This window comes from Macrobrachium rosenbergii, chromosome 26 (genome assembly GCF_040412425.1).
Source record: "Macrobrachium rosenbergii isolate ZJJX-2024 chromosome 26, ASM4041242v1, whole genome shotgun sequence".
NCBI classification, from domain to species: Eukaryota; Metazoa; Arthropoda; class Malacostraca; order Decapoda; family Palaemonidae; genus Macrobrachium; species Macrobrachium rosenbergii.
Window position 1 is genome coordinate 4,934,818 of NC_089766.1, and position 21,264 is coordinate 4,956,081.

The following is a 21,264-nucleotide window of genomic DNA, read 5'->3' on the forward strand; positions in this document are numbered from 1 at the left end:
ACGTCAGTTTGACGTTAAACTAAATCAATAAAATCTGGCCCGTGTATATTTATGGGAAGTCTTTTCGCAATATATTTAATGAATTTGTCAAATTTTCAAGGATGTTCTTAAGCAGAAGTTTCACAAAAAATATATTGAAGACAAATTTCAAGATTGATTTTTTACGCTCGTTGGCTAACATGAGATTTAATGTTAATATTAGTTCCGCGTTTATAGCATTTTGTTATTATTCATTACATTCATTTCATGAAATTCTACTATAAAGATAAATTTGGGATTTTACATCAATATTTTGGTAAATTTAACAATCATCTGCAGATTACATGTCTGAACTCTGATCTCAAACTTCGTCCAGTTATAAATGGCCCCGTGTATGTACTCTAAAATATAATAATCAAATTGACTTATTCCACACTACTTTAAGCTATGGTACAAATTATAAAGACAATCACGGATTATAGGACAGTGTACCGTTACAAATTACAAGTAACTCGAGAAATTAAGTAACCGGGAGACGGCGAGTTCACGAGAAATCAAACAAAGGAAGCGATAAGCCATTTTGTATTCCACGAATCTTATCAAGCCGCTCGCCGCTGGAAGAGCCATTTTCCTCCGTCCCCTCTTCATTTTGAAAGTGATGCGCCCAAGTTCACATTTCCAATTCCATATCAATAAACGTATTCTGAATGTTCCTCTTTCTTTGTGATGTATCAGTTGGGAGCGTTTCTTGGACCGGCTCGAGAATGCGTCCCTATCGAATCAACACCGCGATCCAAAACATGCCCACGTCGTCTTGCCTCGCTAAACCACGAACTTCCGAAGCGAAAAAACGATGGAAGAGCGTGAATTATTAATATTTTGACGTCGAATAATACTGATGATTAATATTTGCAAAGGGAATAAACACAACACGGTCGTTTTCGTGGCTGAAATCCATTTTTTTAATGTCATTTTTATGAATCGGCCACGACAGTCGCCGAGTTCGGACGCCGTGTTTACATGGTGGCTCTCGTCAACCTCAGTTGAAGGAATAACTTGGGAAAATGTCTTGTAACTATGCGGAGGGCCTCAGCAAATACGAAAATAAAGGAAAATTGGGATTACCCGAAGTGAGTGACTGAAGCTTTTGCCGTTTTTCGCTGTCCATAACGATATGTCTTATTTCAGAGGAATACTAAGCAGGCTCGAGCTCTCCGTTTGTGCCGCTTAGGTCTAAGCCTATGTTGGTTTGGATTTATGTTCCTCGTGCATTGTTTTGTGTGGGATTGATTGTTTTAAGAGTATTGTTGGTAAAAATGGAGATATTTGCAGACCTTTGGGTATTGAAATTGTTTTTTTTTTTTATACCGGGAAGCGTTGGCTAAGGGAGCTTTACCCTAGACCTAGGCTTACCTAGACCGAACTAGGCCTATTTATCCTTTAAACCTTCGAGGGTTTATGCATAAATTGATCGACACAACGACTCATTATTTGTTAATTGGGAAGAATTACAAGCATAGCTGCTGGAAATAGCGTGGGATGTTGCCAAAGGCCTGATAAATTGAAACTAAATCATGTTTTAACTCCTTACTGTAGGTAGGGCGACATAGGCCTAGACCTAGGCTGAGGTCTGGAGAAGAACCTATCAGAGTTTTGGACCTAATGTACTTTTAATTGATTTTCAACTCATGCCCACAACAAAGACATGTCAAGCATCACTTTCAAATATGTAGGCCATCCTTATCCTACAAAATCTTGCATCTAGTACAATGAGGTAGGCCCATACTAGGCCTATGCCCGTCTTACTTGAATGTCTTTTGTCATGCTTGACATTATTCTGTGCTTCCATTTGCCTTCCAAGTTGCATACCCTAACCTAGGTTGGGACTTTGCCGATTCTATTTAAAATGTACCTCTCATGGTTTTGGGGTATGCTTATGGTCAATATACATATATATATATTGTTCTTGAACCCCATCCATTGCTCAGCCCTTCCATGATGTATCAAGATGTAGTGGGAAAAGCAGGGTGCTTTCAAGGCAGAAGAAGACACAGATTTCATTTTTGTGCTTGTGTTGCAGCCAGAAGTAATTCTAGGGGTAGTTTGCATATCCTAGGGACACCCCCGTAGCTCATTAACAATGACTCCAAATGAAAAATTGCATAGAATAAAAACTGTTCAGCGGGCCCGATTCTACCCAAAAAGTAACTTACTTGACCAGTTTGCTTGATTTTCCCGAACTACAAATTAGGACGAAAAGCACAGACTTTTAAGTGCTCTTTATATGTAGAGAAGAAGATGAAAAATGACAAAGTAGGCCTAATTAGCTTTTAAGAAAAATGATGATTCCTGCCGAGAGAAAGACATTCTAGGTATGCAGTCACAACTTTCTGTTCTTGTAGGTTAATTGATGACCTAATTAATGACTGAGCCAGTATTATGGTTGGATGGGCTGGGCGTAGGTTTTGAAATACTGAATTATATCTTTGCCCTGGATGTGATTATTAATCATGAATGTGTGGGGAATAATAAGTAATAGGTGCTGTAAGAATTATAATTGGAATTGCTCTTTAGTGACCCTATCCGTGTATATGCAGGGAATGTAGATGAACATTAATGACAAAAGTATGATTTCCAAACTTCAACCAGCAGCCAATTTCAAGACAGTTTAGGTTGTGTTAATGGCTTTCTGTCTTATTGTTTGGTAAATAGATATCTTAAAGCTTGATGAAGAAGGTTTGTAGTAAATGCTGGCTTGTATGTCAAGAGACATTGATTTTTATTTAGGGGGAGAGTCCATGTAAGAATGTTTGATTACCAGGCAACAAAGTTAATAGAAAAAAATGGCCAAGTTTATCCACATTTGTGAAAAGCCTATCAGTCTACAGGCAGTCCCTGAGTTAATGCTGTCTCGACATAATTTGATCCAGTCTTACAACGCTTTTCAAAAATATTCATCAAAAATTTGTCTCCAACTTCAGGCGAAAATCAGAAGTTGAAGCGACATTAGGCTGGGTACTAGTTTCTGAACTCCCTCATGTTAAAAAGTTAGTGTCGCCTCCTTCCAGTTTGAAAGCCAACCACAGGATTAAAGGTAAAGCTTTCATCCCTTTATTTTTTTCATTTTTATAAATTTTAAAGTTAAGATGCAAGTCTTATCTCAGGAACAGATCTCTGCCTCAACTCGGGGACTGCCTTTATTTGTCTTCGTAAGAGGTTATTGATTCAGACAGAGGAAAAACACTTCCTTGGTAACTGTATCATTTTCACTTACGTTGAAAATACTTTTCCAGAAATTCGATACCCCAGAGGATGTAACTCGGAAGGTGCGGTTATTGGCTGAATGGGTGAAAGATTCAAAACACACAGTTTTTCATACTGGTGCCGGCATCAGCACTTCAGCAGGCATACCAGATTTTAGGTAGGTGTTATTTTGTGTGTTTTTGAATGTGATAATACAGTATTGAGTTATTGTATTCATATTAGTGTTATAAACTGTACTGTAGATATTCGTTAGTTATGTGAGGACTCAACAAAGCCCACTAGCCTCTCGTTAGCTGTTTCCATATATAGTAATCGATTTATGCTACTACTAGCTTAGCTAATCTTGAATGTTGTTCAGTCATTCTCGTTAAGGATCCATGCTACTTCTTTTGTGATCTGATTAATGTACAGTACAGCGCATTGCTTTGTAATAAAAATATGGTATTTTATTTGTAATGGTAAGATAAACAACTCTGATACTTAATACATAAATTGCTTATTTGTCTTGAGGTTGGGGTGTTGAAAATATCTTCCTTTGCAGGGGCCCCAAAGGAGTTTGGACTCTAGAAAAACAAGGATTGAAACCAGAAATTAATATATCATGGGACAACGCACGACCAACACTCACGCACATGGCCATCTTATCTATGGAACGAGCTGGTAAGTTTGCATTTATTTCTTTAGAGGACACGATTGGGCATAGAAATTGTGTTGCAGGAACATCAGCAAGTCGTTTTTATCAAAAGAATCTTGCAGGGCTCTCTTCAGCTAATCGAACCCATTATTGTCTAGACTTTAAAATAAATTTGTTGATGATGACAAACACGGTTTTTATTGCCTTCATGGCATTTGCACGTGCACAAAATTGTTCATCAATAAGTAACAAATGGTGTTAATTTAAACATAAGGGCATGGAATTAGTATTTGGGGATTTTGTAGGAACTGCAGCCAAGTCTGAATTCACTTCATCAATTAATGGGAAAACTTTTTGTTAGAACAGGAAAACTTTTTGTTAGAACATGTTATTTACATTGAATTAATTTTGCTTCATGAAAAATTCACATCAATAGCGCCCCTGCTAATACTTCTCATTAAAGTTTACATTACTGCTCACTTTTAAGTGTAAAATACTTATCACATTGCAATCTTGCAGGTTATGTACAGTATGTAGTCACACAAAATATTGATGGACTCCATTTACGTTCTGGTCTCCAGCGTCAGAAATTAGCCGAACTCCATGGGAATATGTTTGTTGATAAATGCAATTATTGTCAGAGGTAAGTCTGTTAACTTCAGAGTAATTGTCATGTTAGTATCTGAAAGTGTTTGGTTTTTAAATCATCATGAAAAATCACAGGACCTTATCGTTGTTAGACTGTTCTTCAAGTATTTCTGCCGAACTGCATTACTGTATTCTATTGTTCTGCAGTGTTCATAAGTTGAATTGCACATTCATCTCTTCATGGTTGCTTCGTTATTGTTAGTGAAAAGTGACTGGATTGTAGTTACATTACAGTAACATTTTACTCTTGATAATGGTAATTATTTTATCACTTGAATGTAAAAAAGAATGAGTGCATAGTAAAACTGTTGTTTAAGCAGACCACTCAGACACATTTTAGATTCTCTTAGGGCAGACTCAGATTGTTTGTTTATAAATAAAAACTTAAATCAACAAAAGCTAAAATTGGGTAGCTATAGACCAAGAGAAACCAAGAAGAATAGATGAAAAGCAGTGCAGTTTAGATAAACTGTACTTAACACTTCTGAGGATATTTAATACTGCATTTTCAATAGTGTAGTGTTGAAGGCATCATGTTGATGATACCTATGATGAGGGGGTTTATGCAATTGAAGAATGTACCTTTTCTCCTCAGTGTTATTTATGGTTTATGAAGGTAAACAAATGCCCCAGTCTGACTTCAGATTAATTGTTGTTTGGTTCTTATAAGTATTAGCACAGCCATTAAATTTGTTCAACATTGAGCAAAGTATGTACTGTATGATTACTGTAGTATGGAATATTTTCTTTATGTAGATCACTTGGTAGCTTTTATTAATAACACTAACACATAAAAAGCTGCAAAGGTTTAAGAAACTTTGTTCTTTATTGCTTGTCCTTGGTACTCTACTGATTCTATATTGAGACACTTTATGTAGATCCATTTTCTGTTGATTTTTAATAGTTTTAATTTTAATTATTACCAAGTACAGTAATTATTTTAACCTGTGGATTGCCTTTTACACCTTTTCTATTCTTTACAGGCAATTTGTCCGTAGCACGGCAGTAACCACAGTAGGCCAGAAGTCAGAAGGATTAACTTGTCCAGGAAAACGACCAAATGGCAGGTTTTGTCGTGGTAGACTGCATGACACCATTTTAGACTGGGAGGATGCCTTGCCCGATGATGACTTAGATCTTGCTATATCTCATTCATGGTGAGAATGCTGTAATGTCTTTTTGTAAATAATGATAAACTTGGTACAATAATTCTAATTTCTGGCAACTAAACTTTGCTAAAATTTCAGTTTTTGCAATCTGAGAAATTGCTACTGAAGACAAAGCTCACTTGTATGTCCTTTTATAAATAAATTATATGCTGAGCTCAAAGCTTCAAAAATATTTTATTCAGAATATGTAGATTTGATTATCAGTATGAAAAAGGAAGTTAAATGAAACCAGCAAGTCACATTTGTAAATTCTCATATTGTTCAATGAGAAGAAGTATGCAGGCCTGAAGTGACTGCAGTTGTTCTCCTTACAGTGCAGCAGAGTTAAGCATTTGTTTAGGCACGACACTTCAGATAGTCCCCAGTGGCAATCTGCCTGTCGACACGAAGAAGCGTGGCGGAAAGCTCGTTATATGCAACCTCCAGCCCACCAAGCAGGTAAGACGCATCCCAGGTAGGACACATTCCAATAGTGCATTAGTGTTGTATATAAATTTAGGTGAAGTCGATTTCACATCACTGTACGATCAATAAACTCGTCTAGTTGTAATAGTGCATTAAACGGTGAAGTCGTAAGAAACAAAATAAGAAATGACATTTTTTCAAATCACTGTATGTCAGCTGAGGTCAATAAACTCTCTAGTTGTAACATCAGTGCATTAGTATATAAATTTAGGTGAAGTCGTAAGAAACAAAATAAGAAACGACATTTTTTCAAATCACTGTACGTCAGCTGACATAAACTTTAGTTGTAATAGTGCATTAGTATTGCATATATAAATTTAGGTGAAGTCGTAAGAAACAAAATAAGAAATGACATTTTTTCAAATCACTGTACGTCAGCTGAGGTCAATAAACTCGTCTAGTTGTAATAGTGCATTAGTGCGAAGATTTACGCACTGACGTATTTGAGTATTGTATATAAATTTAGGTGAAGTCGTAAGAAACAAAATGCCATTTTTTCAAATCGCAGTCATGAATACTTGTAGAGCTGGACTTAGGACCAGGTAGTAGGTTAGAAATTGATTGATTATGTATTGATATCACTGAGTTGTGACTTATCTTTTGTAGTTGTAACTAAATGCATCTGTAGGATGAAGATTTTAATATACATTAACTTAGTACAGTTAACTTAGTAGCAGTAGTTATAATCATGAATAAGCTGGACTTAGGACCAGGTAGTAGGTTAGAAACTGATTATGTATTGAAGATGTGACTCATCAAAAAATAATGAAGCATAACTAGTTTAGTTATAATTGATAAGCTTCATTGAATCCAATCTTTTAACTTTTTTTTTTTAATAAGCTGAGTGGGACAGATAATTCAAGATGATATTTTTTGTATTAATATTAGAAATATGTTGGAATTAAAATTAATTTAAGAAATTTTAGCCAAAATATGAATTTTTGGAACTGTAACAAATGTTGCTGTTGTGTCAAAAATTTTTAATAAATTTTATTCGATAGCAAAATAAATTTAATGCTGACATAATTAAAAAATTTTTGGCCTTCATTTATAAATAAATAATTGTTGTTACTATATAATTCTTATAGGATAGACACGCTGACCTCATCATTAATGCGTACGTAGATGACGTTATGAAGCAGCTTTTAGAATTCATAGATGTCGAGCCATTACCGTATAATCCGGATGATGACCCAACAAAGATAACGAAGCTGCTGGTGATGAACTACAACAGTACTCGAAATTCGTTGGCAGAAGAAGAGAAAGAAGAAGAAGGTGATGGCAGTGGTGGTAGTTATTTTGAGCCAATTGAGTGGACCATACAAGAGAGTTGGGTCAGAGATAAAGATTTAGCAGATAAGGTAAAAAGTAGGAAAGTCATTAGAAATAAGAGGCCGAACAAAAACGAAGACGATAAAAGTGTGATTGAGAGAAAGAAGATTAAGACCGATATCGACAACAATGCACAACTGGATGATTCAGATAGTCACCTGAACGGCGAAGAAAAGGTCGACATCAAGGACATAAAAGAATCAGTGAAAGAAGAAGAAGTGAATAGCGCAAATGGAGAGTTGAATGGGGTGGAAGACATTAAGGATGAATGCAAAAATGGGGAAACTAGGATTATAGTTTGTGATTTGAAAAGTGCATTGAAGGAGGAATGTCCACCTCTTCTGGAGAAAGTTACGGAAGGAGTGGAGGTGAAAGACGAGAGAGAAAGACTGACAGTGGAAGCTCCAGTTGTCTAGGGTAGGAGTGTCTCATTATGTTGAGCATCACATTGTATTCTGATGTTAGGTCCTGTCATCTTTTTGCAGGTGATAACATATGGGTAGTGCCAACACATTAAGAAAAAAATGCCACATTCCTCTCTCATTTATTCTCATAATTTCTTTATAAATGTCCTCATTTTCATGAATCTCACTTTGCCATGAAGGGACTCCATTACTCATCTGTCATTGTCAGGTTTATTAGTAGTTGTCAGTAAGGACTTGTAGATATTTTATATGTTGTATTTATATCTAGTCTACTTTGAATCTTGCTGAAGTCTTCAATCATCACTGCTGTTTGATACAGGGCAGCTTAGTAGTACAGTACTTAATTTTCTTTTGTTACATAATATGTCTCATTATTTAACTTATTTAGAAGCAAAGTTTACCACAAATCACCAATCAAAGTGAGTAGCAGAAAGTACAGCAACCATAAGTATTTTTTACATAACACCTAACCACATGCATTTATATTAGCCAGAATTTGCTGTGACAAATAATTTGTTACCTCTGGCATTTGGAGCACTGCAGTTAATCCTCAGAGAGTGTTTATGTACTCATTGCTAGAGGTAGAGATAGCTAATTCTCTGGCACTTATTCTCCATGGTATAGGTGTTGCTGCTAAGAACCTTAAGCTTTTTCACTAATGGTTCATGAGGGTTACTTGTTGACTGAAGTTTCAGGGAGAGTTACTTTTCATAGCGGACGAATAGCACCGACATTACGGTACTGTAGATCAGTTACTGAAATAATGTCTGGTCTAATGAAGGCACTCTTCCTAAACATATTGTACTGAAGCATCAAGGGGTACTTATCTGAAGGTTGGTCATTGGTTTCCTGGTGCCTGACTTATGTTACACCAGAGAGTAGGTTTATTACCCAGCATTCTTTCACTCTTTAACAGGGGTACTTTCCTTCACACAAGTGAACTGCTCATATAGCTGGACAGTTCACAGCTGTCCATTATTGCTGTGAAGTAGTTTGACGAGACCACTTAGTTAATTTTCAAGACTCGTACAGAATGCTCAAAGAATTTTATTTTAAAATAAAAGGTGAAAATTGAAGTTGAAGAATCTAGACAGCTATTTAGGAAGAGACCAGGGGGAAGAGAGAAGTGGGAGGCAGCCAATTTTGTATTGTGGTCGTGGAATACAAATGTCTCGAGTATACAAAAGGTACGGAGATTGTCTTTTCTTGCCTGCATTTTAGGTAGGAGAAAAATGTCTGTTTGAAAAGTATATGATTGATTCGGTTTTTAATTGAAGATATATACCCCGTTCCCTGTAAGACACAATTGTTTTGTATCATTTATGGACTGTTACACCCTGTTGTGTTTATTGTATCTTCCGTGTGAGGCACAATTGTTTTGTATTATAGACTTAATACCTGTATATGTTGATAAGGATCTGTTGTCATGTAAATCTTAATTATTGTCTAGGTAAGGTACTTTTTTTAGTTATTCAGTAGTTTACAACGAAGCATATATTAACACAACAATGTACGTGCAATTACAGCTTTCTCATACCATGTATACAGTACTAAGCTTCCAAGGCACAAAAATTACTTTTGGGTAATAGCCATTATTCTAGTTTTCTCATAGTTATTTGTTTTTCTGTTTATTTTTGTACTGGGCTGCTTTCCCTAGTGGGGCCCTAGGGATTGTAGCATTCTGCTTTTCCAACATGGGTTACTGCTTGGCTCCTAATAATATAATAATAATAATGGTGGATACTTAAAGTATATATGTAATTTTAGGAGTGAATTAATTTGCAAATTTGAGGGTGTTTAGGCAAATTTAACATCACCTCATTCACCATCATCAAGGATGTTTCCTCTTAAAACCCTCGCAGTTTGACCATTGTGCTGGACTGACTAAATAATTTATTAGTTGAAATTATGTATGATTATTTTGGAAAAAAAATGTTATGTCCCCATTTAATCCAGTAGCTCTTACTTCCAGACCTTGAAAGTCTAGGTCAGGTCTTTGTTTGTATAATGGTTGATGTGTTTCTTTGAGTAAAATAGCCAATGTGCAGATGGGTGAGCTCGATGCTGAACCTCCATTATGGACTTATTAGCAGTTGCATTGCAGGATAGTATGGTAATAAGAAAGCTTGTGACTGGGAGGCAATATTTTCCAATTCACGAAGGAGGGATCTAATGCATTCAGAGTTGTGGTAGGTCACTTTAATATGTCCATTAAAAAATATGAGATAGCTAAAGCACAAGCAACACATCATCGCGTACCAATCATTACGTTCCAGAGGTAGCTTACTGTGTGTTATAATACGAACGTAAAATCTACCCCTTACCTTTTTTTAATCTCGACTTGCCTCTAGTAATTCAAATCTGATGGCATCTTTTGTATAATTTTTATTCAGCACTGCATATTTTAAGCACTGTGTACCAGTCAGTCACTTGTGGACACTGCCACCAGCCAGTTTCAAGTATTTTAGAATGAGAAAAACTGAAAAGAGACCATCCCTCTTTTTGCACAGACAGTGATTGTGGTTGCTATTGAAAATAAGGGATTTGCTTCTGCCATGTTCATAGTTAAAAGAGTGAAAAAATAGATGTTAGTTGTACCTTGTAAAAGAAAATATTAATTTTATTTTGTTCTAGAATGTTGTGTTGAGTAAGTTTCACACACAGATATTTTGGCAAATTCCATACAGTATTTTTAAAGTATTTTAACGTTTAATGGGTACAAAAGTACATTTGGACAATAGATACCTTTTGTGCGTGCTGGAAATTTTCAATTTGTTATAATTGATGACACAATAACAACACTTAATTGTATCTTGTACAAAAATTTTATTATACAGTATTTTAGATTTAATGTTGTTGTTGTATAGGAACAAATTTTTTAATATGAAGAATTTCTATTTTTAGTACAATATACTTGAGCACAATGATTTTGAAATACTGCTGCTTATTGTAATTCTAAGATGATTTAAAACACAAGTTTCCACTTATTTGTGATGGTTAATACTAACTGTATAGCAGTATTTTGGCAATAAAAGTTAAAAAAAAAATGAATAAAAAAATTCTGTATTTAATATAGTAGCAAAGCACTACGTTACAAGAAATGAAACGATTCAGTCATTTCTTTTTGTGTGTCATAATAATTCCTTTCCCTTAGTTGTATTTGGAATTTATTGATAATCACAGCTATTGTATTTGTTATCGACTGATAAATGTGGAAACTAATCCGGGCGTAAAAGGAATGTTTTTTGAAGATACCTCGTTTTTGTCAGGCAGCCCTTTGTTTCTCACGGGGTGGCAACAAACTAGGTACCTATTTATTTTGTACAGATTTCCTCATCGTTGGTTTTGTAAGCACTAATGCAGTTACCGTGAGTAGAAGTATTTTCTGTCGTGTCATTTTGTGTTGAGTTGAAATAGGTATATTAAGCCATATGTTATGTCTGCCCATGATAGTCCGTATACACAGTAGGTTGTTATTAAAAAATTGTGTAGATATAAAATGATTAAATGTACTTTGTTTTCCTCTATTGTACAGACTTCCACTTCTAATTTATTGGTTTTGGTTACCAAGCAATTTGTTTAAAAAGAGGATTTTTTAAAATTTTAGTAAAATACTCTTAGTGATTTTACAGGATTTGTGTTGGCCACTGTTTTAACACGTTACAATTACGTTAAATTAGTTAATGTATTGTACTCTGTATTCTACAGAATAGGATTAATTGCATAGCTGAAGGAATAATATTCACATTTGGGTATAGTGAATGTTCGAGTACTGTGTTGAATGATTCATTGTACGGTGTATGTGTATACTTGCTGAAATTCCAGCCAGTCTCAGGTTGAGGAATGTGTTCATGAAAATATTTCCAATGGCTTGTGCGCTACGCACGAAGCCACTGTAGCTGTTGTCCATTACTTTGTTGTGATACATTTTGACTGTCTTTTTAGGATACAGCATTGTATATCCATCCTCTTAGCATAAAACAAACCCACCATTAATAATAAAACTGGGAAACAGTAGAATTGTAGGTCTCAGAAGTTCTTTTACCGTTTGTACTTCTTACTGATATATTCCGTCATCTGTGATATATTACAGGACTGAAGTCTCCATGATACTTATCCCCCTTTTTCATTTTTTTTCCTTGCCACACGTAATAGGTCCAGAAGTCCATAATTTCTTGAATGGCCGCTAATCCTAGCGCAGTAAATTTGACCCTATTGGATATTTTAACATGTAATTTAAAAGGTATAGAAATGATACAGTAGGAAAATCATTTGCAGTAGGTGTATTATCATGTGAATAGCCTGTAATATTGAATGATATATAAAATTTCCACAGCTGATTTTGTGATAAGCATCACTGCCAGACAAAATTTAAAAGAACCAAAACCTGAATTGCAACCTAGATATTTGTAATGAAACAGCTTTACAGTAAATAATTAATGTTGAACACTTTATTTATTCCACTTCCAAATTTAGAGTAAGAGTGATGTTAGGTAGAAGTCTCTCCTACCTATGTGATGATGAATGCTTGTGCATTTTGTAAGATGATGTACTTTGCACTTGGTAGCGTCAGGATAATGTGATATAATCCTTTGAGATGGCAAATGTGAAAGTATGCCTGCCACATCTTGACATCCCAACATTAAAAGTGAAATACTGATGCCTCTTGAATGTTTGTCTCTTGTGAGCCTGTGATGGGCAGGCCTGGCTTCTTTGCTATTGGCATCCTGCTAAGTGCATAAGGTCTAGATGACCTTCAAGCAATGAATTGTAATTGCACCTATAGAGATGAAGAATCAACACTACAGGTGGTATTACAATTTCAAACTACGGCCTTGCATACTGAAGATACCAGCCAATCTTGAGGCATAGTTATTGTTGCTAGCTTTGTGCAGAATATGAATACAGCCACTTTAACTCTTGGTTAGGTGCACCATTTCAGTTTATGCAGAAACAGTGGTTTGTACAGTAGTTGTGTATGAATGCTGCTTATAAAATTTATAAAAAATACACAATAGATCATTAGAGATCTATGCATCTTAAGTGGCAGTTCACAAAAACCATGAACTTGAGCATTTTTACACGCAAAGTTGTAAAGCTTAAAGATTAACCTTTCACTCTTGAAAATTTCTCTGGGTACTATAGTAAATAATTCAAGTGACATCTAACAAAATTGTAAACTCTGTTCTGTCATTTGTGCAGATAGACTTTGATGCACATTTTCTATAACAAAATTACTCTTGCACAGAATTATGTTATTAACATGATTTATCATGTCTATATGAAAGGTTTACCTCTACAGAAAATGCTAACAAAAAATGTCAGTGGTCAACTATCCAAAAGGGGTTTATAAAAGATTAAGAATCAAGATAAGTTACTGGTTAATGTTCCCTGCACCCAATAACCTTGTGTAACAACTATGAAGTATGTATTGCAAAAAAACGATGACTTGTGCATCTTGTGACACAATGAAATAAAATTGCTAATTACTTTTACTAGATTAAAATATACATTTTTAATGATGGGTAAGAAAATAATGCTACAACACAGGCTCTACATGGCAAGATCATTATATAATATGCCCCACTTTAAGTGTGCAAATAAAGTGAACTCCGAACGTGCAAAAACTACATTTATATTACGACTGTGTGTTAAATTCTAAGAGCACTATAAAAAATAACATTGCCTTTGGACTGTGTTAAAAAAACTAAGAAAACTATATAAAAATAAAATATTGTTTCATACACAATATGAAAGACTGATATTTATACATACAGCAGTAGTACTTCAAAAGTGAGCTTGTGAAATTCCTTAGGATAATCGTGAGATTATTTTGGCTGCCTTTCAGCCTGAGCAATGTGGTCATGGATGTTGTTTAAGGCTGTTCTTATGACATCCTCAGTTATGATTAAACTGTCACTGTCTGTTTCCTTAATTCTTTCTTCTGGAGGGTTAAAGGCTTCTGAAATGAGGAAAATATTCTATTAATGACTGATTGTTGTTTGTTTACATGAAGAGCAACAGAGCTTTTAAATTCAGACTAATGCAAACTGCATTAGTCATTTCTTGATAACCAGCCTAAGCCATGACAAGACAAGGTATAGTTTTATATTATCTGATTTACTTCTTTGAAAAATTTCCAGTACACAACTGAATATGTCAGTGTAAGATTCACAATATCTGCATGCATCTTTTAGCCATCAAGAATTTTTTCACACTTGAAACTGCAAGAATATGTTTTGTATCTATAACATACAAATCATCATTTTATTAATATTTTAAATAAGTCATCCCAAGCTATTTTTTCCTTCCTCTCCTCAAGTCTTGTCCTACCTAACTCCCCTTGCTTTATTTTTGTTGTGTTCTAAATCTTCATCACTCGCCACCAAATTCTTCAAGTCGAGTGATGGGACTAGTCTAATTAAACTAGTCTACCTTCATAATTAAAGTTTTTACATCTGACTTTCCTCTTTATGTGTTAAGACGTGGAACAAGTCGTCTACTCTCTTGCATTGTGCAAATTCTGTCTGAATTCCCACCTGGGTCTGATCTATGATTTTCTGGCCATTTTTGCCAGCCTTTGGTAATCCTACTTCCATAACTATTTATCTTTATGATAATAAAAATCAACAGTGATTCTATGTCTCATTTCAAACTCTAACTAAAGAAGTCTTCAAATTCGATGCCTAAAGCTCAGTAATTTATGCTCATGCAGTGAGAACTGAGTACAGGCAAGCTAGGTATCTATGGTGAGCAGAGGACTTTTGGCTGTAAAATTGTTTATGAAGTGCTACCTTTAACTCATAGTCTTAATTACTAAGCTGTTGATACAAATGAATTATTAAATTGCTGGGAACTATTAATTTTATACTTACACAAAAATCTGTAATGGTTTATATTATTGTAAGGAAATTAAAAATGTAAAGCTCTCAAAAAACTAAACTGTACTTCTAAAAATCACAGTAACTTTGTCTATGTACTGGTTAAGCAAACAGGCCCTATGTAAAACACCAACTGCTGCCCTTGAATCCATAGCAAATTATACCATCTTAATACCTAATACTCCAAAATATTCCGTCCACAATGGCATTTAAAAGTTTAACAGATCTTCATCATTACCTGTTAATGTTTTCAATTCCTTTAGTGGGACAGTCTTCAGAAGGCCTAACTTCTGTTGCATGATCACTCCTACGTGGTGGCTTTTGTTCGTATGGCCTGAAGGAATGTATGCCATAACATTTTCTTTCTCCACTTTGCCCTTACTTTCTGTTAATTTTGTTCGAAGTTTGAAGGAAAGCGTTGGTTCGGCGTAGCTCTGCCCTGATACTGGAATGGTTGGTTTGAATGGCGCTGGTGCTCTCAAGGTTCCTTCCTTAGATAGACCTTGTTTTGAACTCAAAGCTTTATTGGCTTTATGGATTGGTCTTCCTGTATGCTTCAGGTGGTCCGGCTTACGCTCATGTCTATTTGGTGACTCTTCCCGGGTGAACTTTGTGACAGGGGAGGTATCCAAGATATGTTTCCTATATTATTAAATGTATCCTCCTGAGAATGTACTCTTCTTAAAATTTCCCTGGATGAACCCCTAGAACCATCTACAATGTCACGAGCACTTCCTCTTCCTGACCCATGTTGAAGTTCACTGAAGCTACTGCTTCGCTTTCTACGCATATGTCTTGTGGAGGGATCAGTGCAACTAGAAAGCCTGTCTTCCTCACTAACGTTGGGCCGTTCTTTTCTCCTAATCTTATTTCCCTGGGAATGTTTTGACAGAGATCCTTCAGGTGTTCGGCCTCCATTTTTCTTAGCGTTTGTTTTATGCCTCAGGCTTCTGGAACCCTGGAAATGATCTAGTATTTAAAAAGATATAAATATAGTATTACAAGGACTAACTGTTATATCAGTTATTGTAATTAAAACCTGATGCAATTGTAAAAGTATTCAAAAGAAAATATACAACAGAAGAACTGCAATCTAAATTAGTTCCACAAAAAATCACAAGAATATTTACGAAAAATTTCAAAAGAATTACACACAATAAAGCAAAATATTGGCTGTGAAAGCACTTCTGAACTTTATGAAAAATGTAATACATGCATGAGACAAAATTTTAAACTTAGGGCATTATCAGAAAAGAAATTATTAGAAAATGCACATATGCAAGTCAACATTATTTTCCCTCTATTATTTTCTGCTAATCAACAGTAATTTCATCAGGGAAGGTATGAGGTGATGGAGGAAATCAGCATTTTCTTTTATGTAAAATAGCTAAGAGTTGGGGTGTTAGAGGCTCAAAAGTACATCAAAATGGTTCGGAAAAAAGCAATTGGACATCTGGCAGGATGGCAGCGGGTGGGAAAACCCACAAAATCATATGGATAGGGTCCAGATAAGGACTTGGAACACACAAGATTTCAGGCAGAAAGTGTGCAAGACAGAATAGTGGAGAAACTAATTAGATGTCTAACTTTCTAAAAGGAAGATCTGGTGATAAAGGAAAATAAGTTGAACGACTTACAGATACTATATATAAAATACCAAACACAATGACAGAAAAACAATCTCCCATTAGAAAACGAGTTTACTGCAAGTTACAGAAGGAACAGTGACATAAGCTCCGAAAATGCAACAATTATCAACTCAAATCTTACTATAAGCAAGAACTGGATAATAAATGCTGACCATTACTACAAACCCTTGCATCCTAATCTGGCTCAACATTCCAGCAGATGAAAAGTCATTTCCACATATGAGAACTACATCTTGTTAATAACTGTTTGTCAAGTGACAACAAACTTAGGATAAGTTATCATCAACAGTCAACAAAGTTTTGCAAAAGATTTCCTCTTTGCAAATTAGGCTTGAAATCCTTCCCCACTATCCTCTATAGTGCATACTTTTTGCCTGGATTCTTATCTACATCTATCTGCACCTACAACTATACCCTCTCCCCATGATTCTCTGGCCTTTCCCCCAAGTGTTCAGCCTTATCCACTATTTTCCGGGCTAACTCACCCCTTCCCATCACATGTCCAAACCATCTGAGTCTATTTTCCAGCCTCTCTACACAGTCTTTTTGCAATTTCCCCCCCACATAAAAGAAACATACCCATATATAGCAGTGATGTACATAAGAGAAAAGGTAAACTTTATTACTTATAATCATAACTTTCAAGTTCTATTTTTCTATACAATCCCTAATCAAAATTCATCAATTTATACCATAATGTAAATGTATTTAATAGCTTTCATTATGTCACTTGTGCTTCTCTTCCTTGTCTTAAACCTCTCTGTGATAAAAATCAAAAGAAGAATAACTAGAAAACACTAGAAAAATTTCATACTCACACTTGAAAGTCTACTTGATCTTCGACTTATCAGCACACTAGTGTTCTTTCTTTTTGTATTTGTTCTGCTTTCATAACCTGTAAAAAATAAGTAATACTGTACAGAAACCATAAAATTGAGGCACTTCATAATTACATGTAAAGAACCCAGTTTTTCAAATGAATGTTAAACTCAACCCCTGCCAATCATGGGTTCAGCATTCATTGGTTTTATTGTAAATTCTGAAGTCAGTCTTCAAAACTGATGATGTGTACAATACATTAAAATCACCACCTAAAAACCATATGCCAAGCCATACATTAGCTCGTTTATTTCACCACAACTTTACTTGCTCTTATTTTTTCATGTACATTAAGACCTCTATACTTAGTGAAGAGTTACTTGCCTACATTAACATAAAAATTACTTAAAAAAGTGGATTATAATTGACGGGGTTACATTAAGAGGTTTAACTGATGTATCTATGATATTTGTATCATACTATACAAATATACTATACATCAGTATAGTATGATATTTGTATCTGTCATTTTCATCTACCAATCAGCACCCTTAAGATATGTCCCTTCAAGAACTGAAAAATCTGAAACCTTAATCAAAATGTAGCTACATATCTCTAAACCCAATGCCATCTCAGTGGTATTACAATACACAATACTTCTATTAGATAAATAGTTACCCGGGCACAAACTGGTAGTGGAAGTCTGCGCATCGACAAACTGTGGTTGCGTCTCCTTTTCTCTGCGATGACTTTCGTTTGCTTCCACCCTTTCCTTGAGTTTAGCCAATACTTCTTCAACTTGCTCTAAAGCACTGTTCAGACCTGAAAGTTCTCAAGATGCTTATGAATCATTCTCACTGTACAATGTCTAAAAGTCTTAGGGCTTTTATATGCATACAAATACTTTTGTGTATTGTATATCAGCTGTTACATTATAAGGCAGATGAAACTATACTGTATCCATGTATTACATAACATACTTCAAATATACCAGATCAATAAACTGTACCACTTCTGTTGGGCTGAAAAATCTTCCTTGACATTTCATCAGTTGATGACAATCTGTAGTCACTGTAATTGCTGACACAGACCTCTGTGGTAGATTATGAACAAAATACTACAAGTACATCTGGAAATAGAAATAAAAATTAATATGAAGCTAAAAAACACCAGATATAAAGTAATATAAAACTAAAATCATAAGGCCCTTCTAAACAATCAAGATTTAGCATATTACTAACAGAAAGTGAAACTCTGAGTTTCAAAAAAATAGTTTTTTTTTGGAAATGTGGGCAGGTTAACCAACTTCTTGGAAGTTTAGATCAAATACCTGAAAATGTCCTACCTTCTTGGAAGGTAGGACGTTTTTAAGCATTTGATTTAAAGTTCCGAGACACTACAACAAAGATGGAGCCCTGCAATCAGTGACAAGGACCATTCCAGCTGTTAGGACACTGATATATGCCAAATACTATTCAGTGGTTTAAAGTGCTTGCATCTTTCATTTTTAGAGTGCTACTTATTTTTTGGTGTTCCCATCATGGCAATGATTAGGTAATACTTGCCAAGGGAGGCTCCAATGCATTTAAGGGAAGTCTTACTACTTTGTTGCACTGTAAACAAGTTTGGATATTCAGCTGAAGGAACACGATATTCTCCGCAACATAAGCAACTGGTCACTTTGGTACAAACCTTATGGTCACCTTAAATTTAGTTCAACAACAAAAGCCCATACTTATCACACTAATATTGCAGTAAACTGGCCAAACTCTGCCACATTTCAATTTGAACCAGCCGAAATACACTTTTTAGAAGGTCATTTTGATGTGTTTAATTAGCCTAGTGATTACACACATGAACCATGTATTTCTTTGGCATCTCACCTCGTCTTTTGTGACCTAACTGTTGATGCAAGTGACATTTTATGGTTAGGGGCAACTGTTTGACCTAGCGCAGCCTGGCTCTAGTTAACAAGTCAGGTTTTCTTACTACAAACTGTGGCCTGACTGATTTCACATTTTCGTGAGAAATCTGTTTGTTTTAAATGTATTTGTGTTAATACCGGTTCTCACTAGCCTAAAGAAATATACAAAATGTTGTTTATTGATTTTGATGTGCATTAAGCTATTATCGGAGGTTCTGACCTTTGAAATTTCGTCGGAAATTGATGGTTTTCAGATAACACTTGCCTGTATTTTTCATGGAGTTAGCTCGATAAACGCGTTAAATTCTTGGGAAGAAATTGAAGGTTTGAAAAATTCCTGTTAAATTCACATCAAAATCAGTCAGAAAAATTGAAGCATTTTATTTGTCATGTTTTATTTTTCATGAGTCTTTTTGCCTTTACTGCAATAACGAGAAAATTAGTATTTATGACAAATAACTCCTTAAGATTTACTGGAGTCCAATTTTCGTGTTACTGAAAAAAAAAACGGTCATTGTTCGCAACCAGCCTACGGTAGGAAACTGACATCGAGAAATGTCAGTACATTAGGTTAGGATTTGTCCCTAAACTATTGACTTAATTTTTCAATATAGCCTAAGTGATTACAAATTCACATAAACCAATATATTTCTTTGGCATCTCACATCATGTCTTTATTCTAGCAGTTTTCAAATAACATAAATGTTGATGCTATTCACATTTATGTTTTTAGCTTTCAACTGTTTGACAGCGCAGCCTGGCTCTAGTTAACATCATTCTGGTTTTCATAATGCAAACTTAAGTTTCTGACTGATTTCACATTTTCGTCAACAAATCTGTTTGTTTTAAATGTATTTTGTATTAATACCCGTTCTCCTAATGTAGCCTGCCCCTGTCATAAAACAGTGAATACAAAATGTTGTAGATTATTACGAAACGTTAATTTAATAATGCATTAAGCTACATTATGGCAGGTCCTCTAAGCTTAGACAACATATTTGTTGGACAATTTACGCTTCTTAAGAAACTCTTCTTAATTTTCCCTTCAATATAACACTTGCCTGATATTTTTCTGCCACTTGATCGATATAACGCGTTAAATAAGTCTTGGGAAGAAGTCCTGATACGTTTGACATTTGAAATTCCTGTTTCATTCCATTCCAGGTCTCGTGTTGACAGGAGCTGTTCTCTACACTCTACAGTAATTGAAGTAATGTGTAATCTTGCTTTTCGTGTTTTATTTCCTTTTCATGAGGCTTTTGCTTTATAAATGCGAGATAACGAGAAAATTAGTATTTAGAAATGACGGAAATAACTAGTTTGACTAAAGATTTATTAAGAGATTTCCAATTTTCGTGTTACATGAAAAAAAAAACGGTCACGTTCGCAACAATTTTCTACGAGAAAATATTCAAACTGACATCGAGAAATGTCAGTAATTACTGTACACGCCTTTGAGAAATTATAAATTAAAAGTGAAGCATTTTCCTTAAGTTTTGAAGTAAAAAAAATAAACTATTGACTTAATTTTTTCAATATAGAAAACGGGAAGATCACTCTTGTCAAATTCTATTAAAAAACGTTTAATGAATTAAAATCTCAATCTTATTACTGTAGTCTTGGAGACAATCATTCTCCTTTAAACATTTTTTACATCAAAACATACAGAGCTCGATATTCTAATGAAGTTTTCTCTCTACTAAATCTGATTAAAATGCGTGACCATCAAACCTTTTAAGTGACTAATTGAGCTTATTAAAACTAAGTACATTGCTTCGGAGACTATTCCATAAAACCAATTCATAAATTGTTCCCATTCAACTACCTTAAGACATTACTGAACTACTTGACACTTCATAGAACTTCAGTAACGTGACAAGTCTCACGTTTCTTCACAATATGAATGTAGGTAGAAAAACTCATCATTGAAGTCTGGACTGCTTTCATGGTCCCACAACTCAACTATTTTCTCCAAGGACAGACAAGATCCAGACACTTGTACCAGCCTGGACTAAAAATTGCTGGTTAACTACATCAGTTCCTCCCAGTGCCATTTTTTTTAAAAAGGTATCATA

The 21,264-nt window shown here is 34.9% G+C and overlaps 2 protein-coding genes across 2 annotated transcripts; one reads left to right on the forward strand and one right to left on the reverse strand.

The window, feature by feature from the left end:
* Nucleotides 1-734: 734 nt before the first annotated feature.
* On the forward strand, nucleotides 735-12,363 carry Sirt6 (sirtuin 6). The gene is made up of 7 exons (XM_067128020.1): nucleotides 735-1,109; nucleotides 3,273-3,400; nucleotides 3,785-3,903; nucleotides 4,397-4,520; nucleotides 5,509-5,682; nucleotides 6,009-6,132; nucleotides 7,248-12,363. The coding sequence occupies exons 1-7, from the start codon at nucleotides 1,044-1,046 to the stop codon at nucleotides 7,905-7,907; spliced, it is 1,395 nt and encodes a 464-aa protein (XP_066984121.1). The 5' UTR covers nucleotides 735-1,043; the 3' UTR covers nucleotides 7,908-12,363.
* LOC136852952 (uncharacterized) lies at nucleotides 12,184-20,408 on the reverse strand. Its single transcript, XM_067128021.1, has 6 exons — nucleotides 20,251-20,408; nucleotides 18,275-18,394; nucleotides 17,944-18,087; nucleotides 17,265-17,341; nucleotides 15,036-15,755; nucleotides 12,184-13,878 (listed from the first exon to the last, which is right to left on the reverse strand). Exons 2-5 carry the CDS (start codon nucleotides 18,306-18,308, stop codon nucleotides 15,354-15,356), a joined length of 657 nt encoding a protein of 218 aa, XP_066984122.1. The 5' UTR covers nucleotides 18,309-18,394; nucleotides 20,251-20,408; the 3' UTR covers nucleotides 12,184-13,878; nucleotides 15,036-15,353.
* Between the last annotated feature and the right edge of the window lie 856 nt (nucleotides 20,409-21,264).